We start from the raw sequence: 16,633 nt of genomic DNA, 5'->3' as shown, positions 1-16,633 counted from the left end.
AGAATGAAGGAAAAATTTGAATCCCCACTGTGTGCTGGACAGTTTTTTAACTCCTCACAACAGCTTTGTTTCATTAAACAACAAGGAGAATGAGGTTTGGAGAGGGCCTATGGCCACCCACAGAGCAAGCATCCCTAGAGGGGATGCCTCTTCAGGGGGCGGCGTCACCCTGCTGGAGTGGCTGGCCAGCATCCCTGCCGCAGTGTGACCCCAGTCTGTGGTCATTGCCTTGATGATATCTGTGGATCACAGATTCGATTGCTGCTGCTGCGGACTGGCCAGCCTTTGCTGAGGGCTACAAGCCTCCAAGTTTTGTTTCTAGATTTTTGGTTTTTTTGTTTGTTTCTGGTTTCTGGTTTTTTTTTTTTTTTTAACTCAAGTTTTATTTATTTGAAAGGCAGAGTGACACAGGCAGGGATCTTCTATCTGTTGATACATTCTCCAAATTCCTGCAACCCCCAGGGCTGGGCCAAGAAGAAGCCTGGCAGCAGGAACTCAGATGTGGTTGGCAAGGCCCCAAGTCCGCTGCCTCACAGGCCTGTTAGCAGGAAGCTGGGTTGGAAGCACAGAGGAGCCAGAACTGGGACCTAGTGGGGCAGGAGCTTAATCCCTTCTCCCTCCCTATATTCCCCTCAAGCGTGTGGTTTTCTAAGGAAAACACTGAGGATCATTGCGTAGCTAAAAACAAACAGGGCTGAATTACCTCTTGAATGAGACAGGTCCTAATGAGCTTAAGCGCACGTGCGCGCGCGCGCGCGCACACACACACACACACACGCAGTATTTCAGTAAGCAAAAGCAGGCTTCAGAGTCAGAAAGAGCTGTTGGGAATCATCTAGCTCTTTCCCACGACGACGGTAGGTTCAGAGGAGCCCTGTGTATTCCGGCGCCCCCATCATGCATCCGGTCCCCTCATCATGGGGGACCTAGCTGCAGCACAGAACCCTGAACCAGGAGTCTAGTGTAGTGATGGCTCTGTTGATGCATTTCTCTGAATTTCATGATGTTTCAACAAGAAAAGGAGAAAGGGATGAGAAACAAGAAATGAAAAGAGAAAGTTTGGAGAAATGACTAGAACAGAGAGAATGCGTTGTTTCAGTGGTCTGGTCTCCATTTGTCATTTTTATCATTAAGATTGTCATTCCTGTTAACCATAGCCCTGTAATGGGGTTTCTAGACAGTGTTGATTTTCCGTTCATCGGCTGTGCCTTGAGTGAGACTGAGATCTGTAGTGTGGTGTTTTTCAGTTAAGGATCAAAATGTGCCTGGTCTCCCAGGGCCTTCAGCTGGCCGTGTGTGTGTCCAGGCCGCAGTACCATCCATGGACTTAGACTTACCCTGCTTCAACACCAGAGCTTACTGAGGATGAAAATGCTTTTGTGTACATTATGCGCTCATACTGTCCTTGCATTGTACAGAGGTCAGAAGAAAACAAGAAGCCGGCAGGTGGTTACTCAGCCATGGGAGGCAGTAAAACAGAGCCGGTGACTGAGGTTAAGCTTAACGTAGAAATTCCTCATTATTCACTGCCTGTTAATGACATTTTTGATACACTAAATTCAATCGCACAATTTTCAACAATTTCCTTTTATTCTAATTTTGATGACTGGACATTGGTGATTTGATTTGTGGTTTACCCTCTGTTTCTGTCACACAGAGCTGTCTTGGTGTTTGTTTATATTTTCCCTAAAGTGCTATGTTAGAATTGTTGTAGGGTTTTTGACCCCGTGTACGGCAGCAACCTCAATTCTTGTCTCGCGGGAAAGAAGAATTTTCGTGTGGACACAGTTTAGTTTTAAAGCAAGATTTATTAGAAAAGTTGAGAAGAGAGACTCCTGTCCTAATGACAGGAGGGAGCTTTGAGATAGAAAGGACCCCTACCCCCTGCCATAGTGGCAGGAGGAAAAGTAAAAAAAGACCCATAGTGGCAGGAGGACAAGAAGAACCCGTATTAATGGTGAGGAAAGCATCTTTTAAAGGTTTGCCTCAAAGATGTTTCTCCATAACAAAGAATTCCTGGTTTCCATGGCACCTGGCCTTGGGACAAAAGGCCAGAAAGGTGTCACTGGCCAGCCCCTCCCCCTCACAATGGAATTGATATGCTAATGTCACCCTTGTCCCTTGGCAGAAACGTGCTCTGTTGAATCTAAGACATGGTGGGGAAATTCTCTTTTATTAAAAAAAAAAATGACTTGGGGACCCAGAATACCCTAACTACCTACTACCCAGTCTAACTCCTCTCACAGAATTACTGTATTAGCTTCCCCTTTCCATTCTTCCTACCTGTTTCCCAAACCCTGGAATTCCTTTAAGTAAACAGGGAAAGCATTTTTCACTGAGCAAGGAAATTGAAAAGCACAGTATGAGTGAATGTTATGATGGGTATAGGTTGTTTCTAGTTTACCAATCAAGCAATTAACTAAGGGCATCTCCCTTTGTTTGGGTCCAAGGAATGCAAAATAGTTTCCAGACTCCCTGCAGGTTGGGCATTAAGAGGGCGGCCCCCTGTGGGGCAAAGCCTGAAGCCCTTAGTGCCTGTAGTTGACCTCTCCTAGGCTGCTGCTGGGATGTGGCTCTGCTCTGGGACATTTTCTTTTTTATGGAGTTTTAGTCTTTCAGATTTTGATTTGTTCCCTAGGAAGTTGTGAATTTTGGTATTTCTAGAATTGTTTTTTTTTTTGTGCCCTCTCTTTCTGATCTAAATTTGATTAGCACTTTGGATTCAGAATTCCTCCCCTCCCCTCCCCCACTTAATTTCTTGACTCTTGGGATCCCCAGCACATTTAAAACTACCCACTTGTAGGCCTCCAGTTGTAAGCACAAGGAGGTTAGGCAAAGGTGGTAGCTTTCTGCCAGAGCTTGAGCTGGGGGCTCCTCCCCTGCTCCACCCTCCTAGTAACCACCCCTCTTCCAGGTGTGTCCCCTGGGGTGACAGTGGGTCTCCCTGTCTTTTTAGAGACTCCATATCTTAGGCTCCACAGTAGAGATGAAGTCAAGGAAACATACTTGGATATTTTGTATCTTGAGCTTCTGATTTTTGAATGGAAAATAATGAAGGGGCCCAAAGCCTAAAAGATAATTTGGAGCAGAGGATGGAGTTCTGGGTTCAGTGTAAGTGTTAAGAATTGGAACAATTCCACCTGCAAGCAGCTACTGTGCTGATGGCTGTTCTATCCCTTCCACCGTAGGAGCTACTCCGAGACCTTCCGCATGCCTGTGATGGAGTACAAAGTGAATGATGGAGTTTCCTACGAATTTAAGTTTCCTTTCCGCAACAACAACAAATGGCAGCGGAGCGCCAGCAAGGGGCCTCATGCCCCGCCAGCCCCAGCACAGGTGCCAAGCCCCATGACATCACGGCTGAATGCCGGGAAAGGAGACGGAAAGATACCTCCTCCAGAAAGAGCTGCCAACATTCCTCGGAGCATCTCCAGTGACGGGCGCCCACTGGAGAGGCGGTGAGTGGTCTTTAGGGGTTTGCTCTTCGTCTGTGCCCCAGACCTTTAAGTAACACCAGACCTGTCCACTGCTACCTTTAAGCCTTCCCATATTTTATTAGCAACCAAGAACTATAGATGCATGCTGTCATGACTTTCAAATGCATTCAGTGCATAGCATTCTAAAGCCATGAAGCAATAATGTGTTCTCTGTGTGATGGGATTGCTTTGTTCTTTAATTTCTTTGTGTAATTATCAGTGGAAATGTGCACTGCACACATAATGGTTAGATGCACTAGAATTTTAGCAGACTTTCAGGTGACAGAGATCACATTGTTGTTAGTGGTCTTCGTTTTGCAGCAATAGGAGAGGAGAAGCAGAATGAAGGTTTTTGGTTGTATTTCTGTGGTCATGGCACTTCTATCCGCAAGGAATGATGAGAACAGAAAACTGTCATAACACAAATATATTTTCCACTGCTCTGAAAATAGAAGAAACATGGAGAGGAGAAGACATTGCAAAGGGATAGTTTTAAGCACCCAGTGCGGAGTAAAATAAGCAAAAGCAAGGGGAAATCCAGTAACGTGAGAAACCAAGATCTGGTGTTAAAATGAAAGCCGTGGCAGCGTTCCTCGCCAAAGAGGGCAGACCTGCTAGGCCCTCCCAGGGCTCCCGTAGCAATGTGTCTGGCACCACCGTAAAAGGTGCTTTGAATAGGCAGCAGGCCTAAAATTAAACTGGGTTAAGTACTTTCAATATGTAAATAGAAAGTCACTGTAAACTTTTACGTAATTGCACCATAAATTCTGTTATCCTGAATTGCATGTTCCAGGGAAGGAGACAGTCTGAGAATGTGCTAGACAGATCTGCCTTTTGCCTTGGGTCCTTGCCCTGGACTGTCGCATCTCACTGTGACTTTGTGGACACCCTGGGAGCTGGTGGGGGAAGGATGGATTCCAGGAACTGTGTTGGGTAGAAGGATCAGTGCCCACAAAGGCCAGTGTGTGCTCGTGGCTCATCTGACCCACACATCCAGGGCCCAGGAGAGTGACCCCAGGGCCCACATGGGGACAGAAAGCTGCAGGTTGCCATTTAGACATAGTGTCGCAAAAGCAAACAGAAAACAAAGTTGTTCTAAAAATCTCTGGCTCCTAGAGATTACAGAGCATTCGTATTTACTGTCTAAAGGGATTCCTGGCCCGAAGTAGCCCTGTTTGCATCTGGACTCTACTCACTCCCATGATTTTTGAGGAGAAAAAACCATCCACTAGATGTCTGAATACATTCTTTGTCCTCCACTTTCCAAACTTGGCTCTTCCCAAGGTGTGTGTGAGCTGGAATATACGAGTTGGCACCCATTTGGAAAGATGAACCTGGGAAACTTGCTCGAGAGAAGACTGTCTCCCACGGGGCTTTGTTCTTTCTTTTCAGAACAGGATGCTTTCACAAGTGAAACTGACTTTTTGGCATTTCCTTTATGCAATATTCTATACAATAAAATAGCAAAACATATTTTGATTCCATGTTGAATTAAATTTCTGCCACAAAAGCTAACACTGCAGATAAATGTTCAGCTTATTTCCAAAAATGAAAATATTTTTCAAGGCTTGCATTCATCTTAAGAGGCAAGTGGCCCTCAGTGTCAGAGAATGTGGAAGTCTGTTTTTCCTATTGGAGCTCCTCCTGGAGTTGGGGAGGTTGCCTCTGTCTGCCTGGAGGGAGGGGTACGTCGGTGAGGGATTCCCCTGGAGTACTGGGGGGGCAGCAGCCTTTGACTCTGGGATAACTGCAGCTGAAGTGAGGTGTCCTGGGGAGTAGGGAGCAGGGTAGCTTCTTCCCACTGTTGCTTAGGATTCTTGGTTCAGGTATTCTTTGCGTACACAGAACCAGGGTTTTATATCTTGGGATGGAGGGATCAGGAGCCTTGTGAGGTTGCAGCCCTACATTCTGAGGATGTTGCGGCTACTTGGCTCACCTTCATTTTAAATTATGCAGTAATCAGATAGGTAGTCATCTTTGTCGCCCATCATTCCTAATTTTCAGGCACACAATTATTAATAAACCTCTAGACATGACGAGGAGGCACAGCCTTAGAAGCTGTCTTGCTGGGATTCCAGGAACATTTGGGGACAGAGTAGATCACGGCAGTCATCAGGAATACTCCTTGGGTCCTGCATAGATCTCCAAACTTGTAAAATTTGCTGCAGAATGTGACTTTCTGCGTGAAATATGGTCCAATACAGTGGAAAACATTAGGCATTCCCTTTATAGTCCTCATAAGATGCACAAGTGAAGGCCCGGCTGCGGCCGTCCTTATCCGTCTGACTGCTACATGCCACCCCTGCCCAGCAGCCACTTTGATTTGTACCTGGGAAATTGATCTAGTATAAGAAGGACCTTGCAGATGAGTCACAGATAGTCAGAAGTGCTTAGGGGCCGCTGCCATCCCTTGCATCTTGTGTTACTGACATGCAACCTGTGGTTTCACCCATTTTTCTCTCATCAAAGTTATGTTGCTGTCCTCCTGAGAAGTGACAGTACTTAATCTTAAATTGGCAACTGTCTGACTTTCTGTGCATGCTGCACAAATCTACCTGCTTTCTGTACCCTGGCTAGCTCCAACACCGTCCGTTTTGTATGAAGATGTTAATTTAGTGCCTATAGAAGCATAGTTCTTCTTTCATTGTATATAATATACCAGACTTAAAGATCATCAGGATCTTTTCTTTTAATTTTTTTCTTTTAATTTATTCACTTTTATTGAAAAGACAGATTTACAAAGAGGAGAAACAAAATCCTCCATTTGCTGCCACACTCCCCAAATGACCACATTGGCTGAGCTGATCCAGAACCAGGAGCCAGGAGCTCCTGCCAGCACGCCCACGTGGGTGCAGGGTCCCAAGGCCTTGGGCCGGATAGGAAGTAGAACAGCCAGGTGTGAATTAACACCCGAGTGGGATGCTTGAGGTGCAGGATTAGCCAATTGAGCCAGCATGTTGGCCCAGTCATGAATAGATTTTTTTTTTTAATTTGTGGACTGGATTGTTACTTTTCTTTTTAAACCAAAATTGAGATTTTTATGGCACACTGAGATACAGTGTTTTCCATTGTTAAGAAGTTTTTTGAATGCTCCCTATACAAAGGGTCTTTTAAAAAAAACACACATCAGGAATGCATATTACATGGGCCCAACGCAGTGGCCTAGCAGCTAAAGTTCTCACCTTGCAGGATCCTGTATGGATACCGGTTCTAATCCTGGCAGCCCCACTTCCCATCCAGCTCCCTGCTTGTGGCCTGGGAAAGCAGTCAAGGACGGCCAAAAGCCTTGGGACCCTGTACCCACAAGGGAGACACAGAAGAGGCTCCTGGCTTTGGATTTTCTCAGCTCCGGCCATTATGACCACTTGGGGAGTGAACCATCGGGTGGAAGATTTTTTCTCTTTGTCTCTCCTCCTGTCTGTGTATCTGACTTTCCAATAAAAATAAATAAATTTTTAAAAAATAATAAAAATCTTATTTTTGTTCAGTTTTGAAACTTTGAAAGACCAAAAGACAGGGCTTCCCTCTCTCTGCCGCCTCGCTGTCCAGATGCCCACACGGCCTGAGGCTGGGCTGCCACTAGGCTCTGGGCACTCAGCTGGGGCCTCCCAGGTGCTTGTCAGGGACCCAGTTACTTTATCGCTGCTACTTCAGCAGCAGGAAGCTGGAGACAGAAACTGGAGCTAAGCACGAAGCCCAGTACTACACTGTAAGATGCAGGCGTCTTGGCCAACAGGCTACTTACTTACCCCTGGAATTGACCTTCATGCTCTCTGGTTAGCTTTGTGATTACAGAATTTTATGGTATTTGAGGGAGTAGCATTTATTAACAGGTTACTATTTTTTCAGCAGTTATAGGTAATATGATGTAGTCACTGGGCCTTGCATTTGGCTAGAGATTAAGGGTAGAATTGCAATAAAAACAACTGGCTGTAGTACATTGAACTTGATACATTACTGTTTAAACATAGTATGGAATATGTAATAAAACCCTGATCTGCGTTAATCTTCCTGGAAAAGTTTCGCTGTCTTAGGGGCTTTGGATAAACAACAAGCATCTTAGCCTATAAAGGAATTTTCCTTTCTCTCTCTCTTTTTTTAAATGATATCTCCTCAGCTTTTATACAAATATTTGATTTTAGATTTCACCAAGCCATTTGTTGGTCATTTTGAGTTTTTATCTACCAACCCACCCTTTCACGAGCCCTTTTCGCAGCTTAGTTCCCTGATACTTCAAAAATGCTGTCCTCCCATTTCTATCTCAGCTGCCTCTGGGGAGGGTCAGATCATTAGATACTTTCTCTGGTCAGAAATAGGTTCTTCCTTGTTAGATTCGCAGCTCGCCAGGGAAAGAATAACTCAGCCAAATATATGAGAAGAATTGAGCTGGCCTTTATTTCAGGGAGCCGCGGTCACGGGCTTCCCTTCCCAGGCAGCAGAAAGGACACACGTGAAGGAGTGAGCAGCAGAGGAAGAGGAGTCCTGAAGAGATGGGGAAGGGGCTTTTTCAACAATCCTTGACACGGAAGCTGAAACGAGGGTCGCCTTGGCCCTTACTGGTAGGGGATATGGGTCTGTGCCCCTCATTGGTGCAACGGTGGTCTCACTGCCTGAGGGGCCCACCAGAATTCCACCCTCCGTTCCGGGTTTGGTTGGAGGCAATCTCCGCTCTTCTCTGGTGACCATGGTAGCCATCATTCCTCATTTTACTGACAAGTCCATTGTGCAGTGCAGTGATCCTGCCCTGCTCATCCTGGGACACCCAAGTCCAGCTGCAGGTTGGCATTTCATAAGCTCCCAGTGAACTTATTTCTAAACTTTGTTTACTAGTCAAACCAGGAACTCCTAGGAAATAGTTGACCATCTTGTCGTCACACGCAGCACGGCTGCTCCGGCCTTCCATGGCCTCCCACGGGAGGCCTCTCCCGCACTCCGCACCTGTGCTAGTAAACCGTTGCCAGCAGAAGAGCTGATCCAAGTAACTGGAGGTCAGAGGTGATCAATTCAGCAGGAGAAAAAGCCAAAGCAGTGTCTTTTTATAAAACATAAATGGTATGTGAAAGCAAAACACTTTGAAGTGTAATGAAGCTATTCCATTAATGATGGCTCTAAGTGGAATTCCTGGGTTTTGTTGGTTTGGCGCACTCCTGCTCTAAAAGTTTACTGTTAAGACTGGTCTAGAATCCCCTGGCTGAATCCCCATGAACAGTTTTTAGCTGAAACTGAATCACAGTAATGTATTTGTCATCAAGATAAAATAGAAAAAGCAGAGGGCTACACTTGTCATCCAGCTCCCAAATCCCTCGTTTTCCACTCTTCCCGGACGTAGTGAGCCCCGGCAGCACTGTGCAGTTGGCCTTGATAGGACTTGCAGGTTTGCGTTTTTAGACGCTGTGATTACAGGCACTGAGGAAATGAGCACAACAGCTTGAGCATGGCTCGCCTCCCGCATAGATCCCTTTCAATCACCAACTCCAGAGGGTCCTCAGAAATTATCTGGGAGACTCCAACACAGCTCCTGATCCTTGGTCTAGGGCAGTGCTGCCACTGGGGCTGCCACCCTTGCAACCATCAGTGTTCTGTTGCCATTGCCTGGAGGCTCTGCAGGCCCCAGGCGCGTGGGCTGTGCCCATTGGGTATCGCAAGGAGATGGGGATCTTCCCGACCTGGACTGGGCAGGCCTTGTTGTCTCCAGCAACAACGCCATGGTAACTTCTGCACAGCAGAGAGGGAAGTTCAGGATATCTGCTGGCTGAGAACGCCACAGTGAAGCTCTGCAGACACTGGACTGTGCGTGTTAGAATGGACCAGTGGTGGCCTTGTCAAGAGCAGCTGTATTCTGGAAAGAAGGAAATGTGCATGTCACTAAGGAGCCGCCACCCTGTGTACTCCCTGTCACAGGCTCATCCTTGTCTGTCTCCAGGCGAAGTTGCATGCCACCTGGAGGCGAGGCCAGGTCACATCTTACAAGAAAGTCTGTTAAGAACCCACAGAGGTCCCCTAGCTTCCTTGAGCCTCCCTTGCTGTCTCCCGACTCCACAGTGGCCGTGGGAAGGGTTCAGAGAAGGCTGATGGTCCGTTTTTCTTTAAGATTTGTTGATTGTGGAACACTTTTTTCTTCTTTTAAGATTTGTTTTTGTTTGAATGGCAGATTTTACTAAGAGATCGTCCATTTGCTGACTTACTCTCTAACTGGCTACAACAGAGCTGAGCAAGTCTGAAGTGAGGATCCAGGAGCTTCTGGGTCTCCCACATGGGTGCAGGGTCCCAAGGGTTTGGGCCATCCTCCACTGCCCTCCGACAGCATAAGCAGGAAGCTGAATTAAGGGGATGTATATTAACTATGTGATTGAGACTGTCATATCCTGGTGTAAAGATACAATGCATTATGTATCTCTATTTCTAAATCAAAGATGGACTCCCAATGAAACTGTTAATTATGTCTTAACGATAGGATGCTAGACTCTATGCCAGTGTCCATACCTACAATGTCAGAATACTCTTAAATTACAGAATGATGAACCTGGGACTGTTTATGAAGGACTGTATTACTGTAGTAATAAAGGGGAAATCAGTGTGTGGGAGGGTGGAAATCCCAGAGCCTTTGGAACTGTATCATAAAAATGAAGTTAAAAGAAAAGAAAGTGGAGCGGCTGGGACACTGACAGGCACACATAAGGGCTGCAGGCACCACAAGGCTGAGGATTACCCTGCTGCACCACCTCACAAGTCCCCTGTAGAACACTTCTACATACTTGCAGTTGAAAATTATTAAGAAAGATTTACTTAGACCCAACCCTACAGTTGGCAGTGTGAAATTTTCCATAAGCGCCTTGTTTAGGCCTGGACAGTGAACAGTGTGATGAGTTCTGTGAAAATGTCATGATAGCAGACAGAACAACTTCAGTCACCTGATGTCAAGTGCTGCCCTGAGTGCCTGAGTCCCCGTGGCCCTGGGCTTGGGCTGCAGCGCTAGGCCTTCTGCGAGCGGCCATACCACAAGTGAGTTTCATGACAACCCGGGACCCCTCACTGTGTGCCCGCCTCTGCAGGGAACACAGCGCAGATGCACCAGAGGGGATAATAAGGTTCAGGCAACTGATTTATGTGAGGATACTTAAAAAATTACTGGAAAATGGAATTAAAAGATAAGTTTATTTTGGCATGAAAAACGATTCCGTGTGTGGTGATTATGGAAGGCAGTTAGGAGAGGTGGGGGCCTCGCCCAGCACACGTGTGGGGAGCGGCTCCGAGCAGAGGCAAGCCCGGAATGCTGCTATGGGTCAGCTTCTAGTTGTGTTTTTTGTTTTGTGTAGTGGGATAGGGAATGTGTTTATTTTGGTTAGTTTTTGTTTTTTCCACTCTTTAAAAATCCTACACACCCATAAAACCACTTAGCTTCTCATCAAAGGATTTCATTGTGACTTCTTTGCATGAAGTCTTTGAATGTTGGCATAGGGCAAGACTAATTGAAGAGGTTAGTATGTGTGCTGGGCTAATGAATCAATTTTTTTTTTTTTTGCAAGATTTTGTTCTTGTTTACTTATTTGAAAAGCAGAGCTAGAGAGAGGAGGAGAGACCCAAAGAAAGACTTCTCTCTCTGGTGATTTACTTCCCCAACGGCCGTAACAGCGGAGCTGGGCCAGGCTCAAGCCACGAACCTGGAGCTTGCATTTGCTGAGAACCTTCGGGAGACCTTTGATGTTTTGCAAATTTCAGACCTGTGTCGTCCCGTTCTCTTGCACCTTGGCAGAAAAAATCGGCACGAAGAGAAGGGAGGAAGGCAGGAGCTCCCCGAGTGCCGTCCTTCACAGAGGTCTCTTTCCATCGCTTTCTTCACATCTCACTTCTGACGTACCCACTGCCCCCGACACTGTTTATGCTGCTGTGGTGACAGTTATTATTATTTTTTTTTTAGTTGAAGATTTTACAGAGAGAGGAGGAAATACAGAGCAGGCTTCCATTTGCTCTGTTCTTTCCCCCAGATGGCCACAATAGCTGATCCAGTTGGGAGACAGGAGCCAGGAACTTCCCCCTGGCTCGTCTCTCATGTGGGTGCAGGGAACCAAGAACCTGAGCCCTTCTCTGCTGCTTTCCCAGGCCGTAAGCAGGGAGCTTGAAGGAAAGTGGAGCAGCTGGACATGAACCAGTACTCTTATGTTATGCCGACACTACAGGTGAATTAGCTTGCCATGCCCATGTCCTGGCCCCATGACAGTTAAATTTAATTTATATCTTTGTAGTTCCTACCAAGCTTCCCTCAGGGACCTTCAGGTGAGTTTTCTCAGCTGATCCTCCCAGTAGCCCAGATAATGGAGGGAGGAAGTGATTGATGCAAGGCCAGTGCTCGGGGAGCGCATGCTCCGTGAACGATGTGCAGCATAGCATGACTTAGCGACAGTGTTCTTTTCATGTGAGTGGCCTGCTTACACCTGTTCTGAGTATGTGCAGGCATGTACCCTGCCATCAGGACCAGTGTACCCAGGAGTGCAACCTGCACCAGTATGTGGCACCCCATAGACACAAAAGGACCCGCACTGGACTAAGGTTCTTCTCTGTTCTTGTAACTTGGAAAACTGCACTTATCTTCTGTATTGAGACCTGCAAATTAAGTGCCATTCTTGCCCGGCAGCATTTTCAGTTCCTGTCCTTTAAAATGAGCCTTGGTTATAAAATGGATTGCTCTTAAGAGGCACCAGGATGCATGCCAGGCTACGGAACTTCTCAGCCTCCCAGCAGCTGGGAAATGATGACCCATTATCTGCGGGTGGGATCAGCACCATGTTTGCTTAGCTGTAAGAGGATGTTCATCCGTGTTGTTCACCGCCCTTCTTGGAGGAGGTTTGTCAGGATTTTCCTGATCCTGTGTGAACAGCTGGTAGGAATTGTGTGGTCAGAAAGCCAGCAGTAGTTGTGTTCACGCAATACAGAGGAGAAAGAGGTCAGAAGACAGGAGTGTGAACTCCTTGACTGCCAACTCTGGTCTGTGTGTAACACCAGCATGACGTGGGGCCATTGTATAGATGCCTCTTTACATAATGCAGGCGGAACCTTCAGAGTTACATGTTGGCCCTTTAAAATGTGATTGGAAAGCTGAATTATAAGATAACTTTATGTTAGTGCATAAGAACTTTGAGGTTCATGCAAATGAGGACTCTTCAAGAGGTTTGTGAAAATCTTGGATTATAAAAATACTATACATGATTTTTCAGAAACTTTTGGCACCAAAATTATCTTGTCATTCCATATTTTCATGATCTTTTTTAAGTCCTCATAGGCCTTGCTGAAGACAGGGGTCTTCCACACCACCCTGTACCCCGGCTGGGTAGGATTTTAATTGCTGCGTTGGGGGGGAAATGCCGGGCTTAATTGTGGTCTCGAGTATCTAATTTGCCAGTCACTGCTGCTCTTTAGAACCCCCTCTGTGGCCGCTGCCGTCATTCCTCTCTTGGCACGTGGCCTGCAGAAAGCTCTGTCTCCTTGGATGCATGCAAGCAATGCTGTTACTTTGCAGTAATAAGCAGGAAATAGAGGAGTAATTAATCCTGAATACTCTGGAGATATTTTACCGTAGACCTGACCAAGAGAATTCCTCACCCAAAAAATTGGTAAATTGTTATCCATCATGATCCAGAGCAATTAATTGAACCAAAATCCATTAATGCTAACTCTGCTTGTGCAGCCCTGTGCAGTGCATAGATACATGGGAGGAGTGTGGAAGGAGCTGGACTTGTTTTACAAGTCTGGGATTTTTTTTTTCTTTGTCAGTTCTTTCCCTTTGTCTGGGTGTGAGAATACTTCGGGGAAATGAGAAACTGATATTGATCTTGGACTGTCTCTTCCTAAATGTCCAGACCTTCCAACTCTGTTTTCATTCAAGTGAGCTCTAAGTGTGGTCCTGCGGACTGTGGAAGCATTGTCTGCTGCACACATGCTCATGACTTACAGTCGCTGCATTCTTGATGCAGTCTCTCATCCCAGTGTTTGGTTGCTGCAGAGGGGACGTAACAGGCAACCTGAGAGAATGTTCAGTATCAGTGACTTGAAGTGCGTGTCAATTAGGTTTATAAAAATATTCAGAGATGATGTTGTGAGATTCATGTCAATGCATTTAGAAAGTTCCTCTCTGGCTGCTCATATTCCTGTTGTTTTCTCATAGCAATCGAAGTGGTAATTGTCTTTTCTCTAAACCTGTTCGATTGCTAACATGGGCTCTATAAGATTAATACAGAAAGATCTGGATTCACATCCAGAGGGGAGAGAAGACTCGGGATTTTGCTGCACTTCACTAGACTCAGTGATCACAGTTGTGAGGTAGAGATGAGGCCAGCAGAGCCCCTCGGGTGGCCATGTTGGCTTCCTTGAAGGGCCAGGAGAGGTTCCTACTCCCATCTCCAAGCTTCTCTCTGAAGTGGCAGGGCAGCGGTCAGCCCAGCCTTGCAGTGACAGTGAGCTCTGGGCCGTCTCCACAGACATTTGGGTGGCATTCCACCAGTATGTGTGTTCTGTTTGTGAACAGTCTGAAAACAAAGCCACTGTTGAGTTACATAAAAGCAAAAAAGCAATGGGAATGAATTCTGGCCTTCTGGAAATGTTATTTTTTCTCTTTGGGATAACCCCAGCAACCAGATGGAATATTCTGATACATTTACCAAATGAAAAAGCTGAGGTTGAAAACTAACATGAGAAATTTTAGCATTATATATATTGTAAGAAAAGTAAGCTCTAAATGCAGATCCAGGGTCATTGTGCTACACTTCCTGACGGGAGCATAAAGACTTTAATATTCACCACAAATGTACTTCTTCAGTACTATTTACCCGGAAATGAGTACTCCTCATTTCCAGGCTCCTAGATTGTGGGACTCTACTGCCATCTCCTTCCCCCTATTTTACACCTCCTCTTCCTCACAGTACTCAGAGTAAGAATATCAAGGTAGCCACAAGAATAAACTATATTTAAGTTTCTCTATAATAGGTGCATATAACAAGTCCAAATTCCTAAGGCAGCAAGGAATGTGGAATTTCATTACATTTGAATCCATGCCTGTTAGATTTAAACTCATGTACTTCCTCCATCTTTTCTTAATTCCCTCTGTCATAATCTAGTCCCCCACTTCCTCCTCCGTTCTAGTCCTCTTCCACTTATTCCAAAATAAATAATGGGAAATCTGAAAGAAATTTGAAACATGTTAGTGGAAAGAGCATGGGCACATCCATCCTGTGTTTTCCAAATAGATGTCCTGACCTTTGTCTTTATCAGAAAGTGTTTCCCCCATCAGTGAGTGAGCTAGCTTCAACTCCTCCGTAGTCAGCCACACGCAGACCTGGCCTGCATCAAGGACGCCCCAGTGTGGTTCCCCTGTGGTTCTAGAAGTGTCTGTAGCAATAACAAGACTGGGGATGGCAGAGCCAACAGATATGGAAGTAGATCCTACTCAAATTAGTACTGGTACACAAACACAGGCCTTGAGGACATCTGTGAAAAGTACCGTTTCCACAGGACAGCTGTGATAGGTACAGGCATGACATGCTTCAGATACTAGCTACTTAAAAGGAGGAGGAGTGATGGTGAAGAGAGGAGCTTAGATAGACCGCCTCGCTTCTCCACACACCTGCTGAATGAATGCCAGCATCCCGGGTTTTCTTAGTGTCCCTGCTTTGTGCATGCTCTAAGTTCTCTCCCTGTTAATGTAGGATCAGTGGTATCCTGGGGTATCCAGGCTTCAACACAGTTCTGCCATCTGGAGCTCCATCCCTTTTACTTGCATTGGGAAAGTATATTAACTTGTTGTCATTGTTTCCTGTAAGCTGCTTACAAGCTCTGGCACTGTGTGGCCGTTTAGTTTTTCAACTAATCTAGAACCACTATTGTTGGAATGTCGGATTAACTGTGGGCTCATGTCCTGAACTCGCTAGTGCTGGCAGGGCTTCTCCCCCAAAAACATGTGGATTAAATGTCATAGATGCACAGATCAGCAGGGCTCCACAGCAGTCTTGGATATGTATGTACTATGAGTACACACACACACACACGTGACTGAGAACAGACCATCCTTGGATTCAGGCACAGGATGTTAGAAATGAGCCTTGCAGCAAAGGGATTTCATACGTGTAGAAAGCAGGGGAGGTATTCCAGGCAGAGGACAAGGTGGGCATAGGTGGGCATAGGTGCAAGTGTGGTGTCCTGTGGTAAACCCTGATTGTGTCCACGAAGGGGCATGGAGTTAGAGGAGGTGGCTCCACAATTCAAGTGGGAATGCCAGGGATTGGGTCCTGTGTGCTGTAGGTAATAGGAAGCTTTGACGAGACCTTCAACAGGCTTAAAGTCTTAAAGATTTATTTATTTTTATTACAAAGTCAGACATACAGAGAGGAGAAGAGACAGAGAGAAAGATCTTCCGTCCAATGATTAACTCCCCAAATGACTGCAACGGCCAATGCTATGTCGATCCGAGGCCAGGAACCAGGAACCTCTTCCGGGTATCCCACACAGGTGCAGGGCCCCAAAGCTCTGGGCCCTCCTCGACTGCTTTCCCAGGCCACAAGCAGGAAGCTGGCTGGGAAGTGGAGCTGCCAGGATAGAACCGGCACCCATATGGGATCCCAGCGTGTTCAAGGCGAGGACTTTAGCCACTAGGCCACGCTGCTGGGCCCCAGGCAGGTGTCTTAGAGGAGGAAAGAAGGAGACAGAATGAACCTGAAAGTCAGACCATCAGTGAGCGTGCCATTGGACTAGACCCTGAACTCCTGGGTCGCCATGGCAGGTAAATGAATTGGATTCTGTGTACTCAACTGCGTAGTGGAAATGACCTGCTGTGACCGAGATTTAGTGTACTCCTCCTCAAGGATTAGCATCAGCTACTGATGTACCTGCGGTTGTCCTGTTCCCTAGGAGAGGAGAGGGAGGGGAAGGATGTGTCTGTCATGTTCACCAAGCCCTGGTGTCTGCTGGGACAGTCGGCCACAGGGCGAAGGGTCCTGAATACCAGCAGTAGATCAGGCGCCTGTCTGAAGACTGCCTCTTCTGTAATAGTATCTAAATTCAGTAGTTGTTGGAATTAAATTTAGCATATGAAGTCATAGGCTTCCTTTTTTCAATTATGTATTCTTGTCAGCCAAAATTATGAGTACTAAATGGCAAAATGTCACTGTTTG

General features: G+C 46.2%; 1 protein-coding gene across 3 annotated transcripts in view; it reads left to right on the top strand.

The window, feature by feature from the left end:
* The window catches only part of SIPA1L1 (signal induced proliferation associated 1 like 1), a 291,662-nt gene that overhangs the window by 240,444 nt on the left and 34,585 nt on the right, over positions 1 to 16,633 (top strand). For all 3 annotated transcript variants that reach the window (XM_040975354.1, XM_040975356.1, XM_040975355.1), the window contains one exon: positions 3,189 to 3,458. In XM_040975354.1, the coding sequence (XP_040831288.1) occupies positions 3,189 to 3,458 (270 nt within the window). The remainder of the gene's footprint in view (positions 1 to 3,188; positions 3,459 to 16,633) is intronic.

This window comes from Ochotona curzoniae, unplaced genomic scaffold, assembly GCF_017591425.1.
Source record: "Ochotona curzoniae isolate NIBS_2020 unplaced genomic scaffold, NIBS_Ocur_1.0 contig_2688, whole genome shotgun sequence".
In the NCBI taxonomy this organism is placed as follows: Eukaryota; Metazoa; Chordata; class Mammalia; order Lagomorpha; family Ochotonidae; genus Ochotona; species Ochotona curzoniae.
Note: the sequence above shows the minus strand (reverse complement) of the source record. Positions and strands in the feature narration are given on the sequence as shown.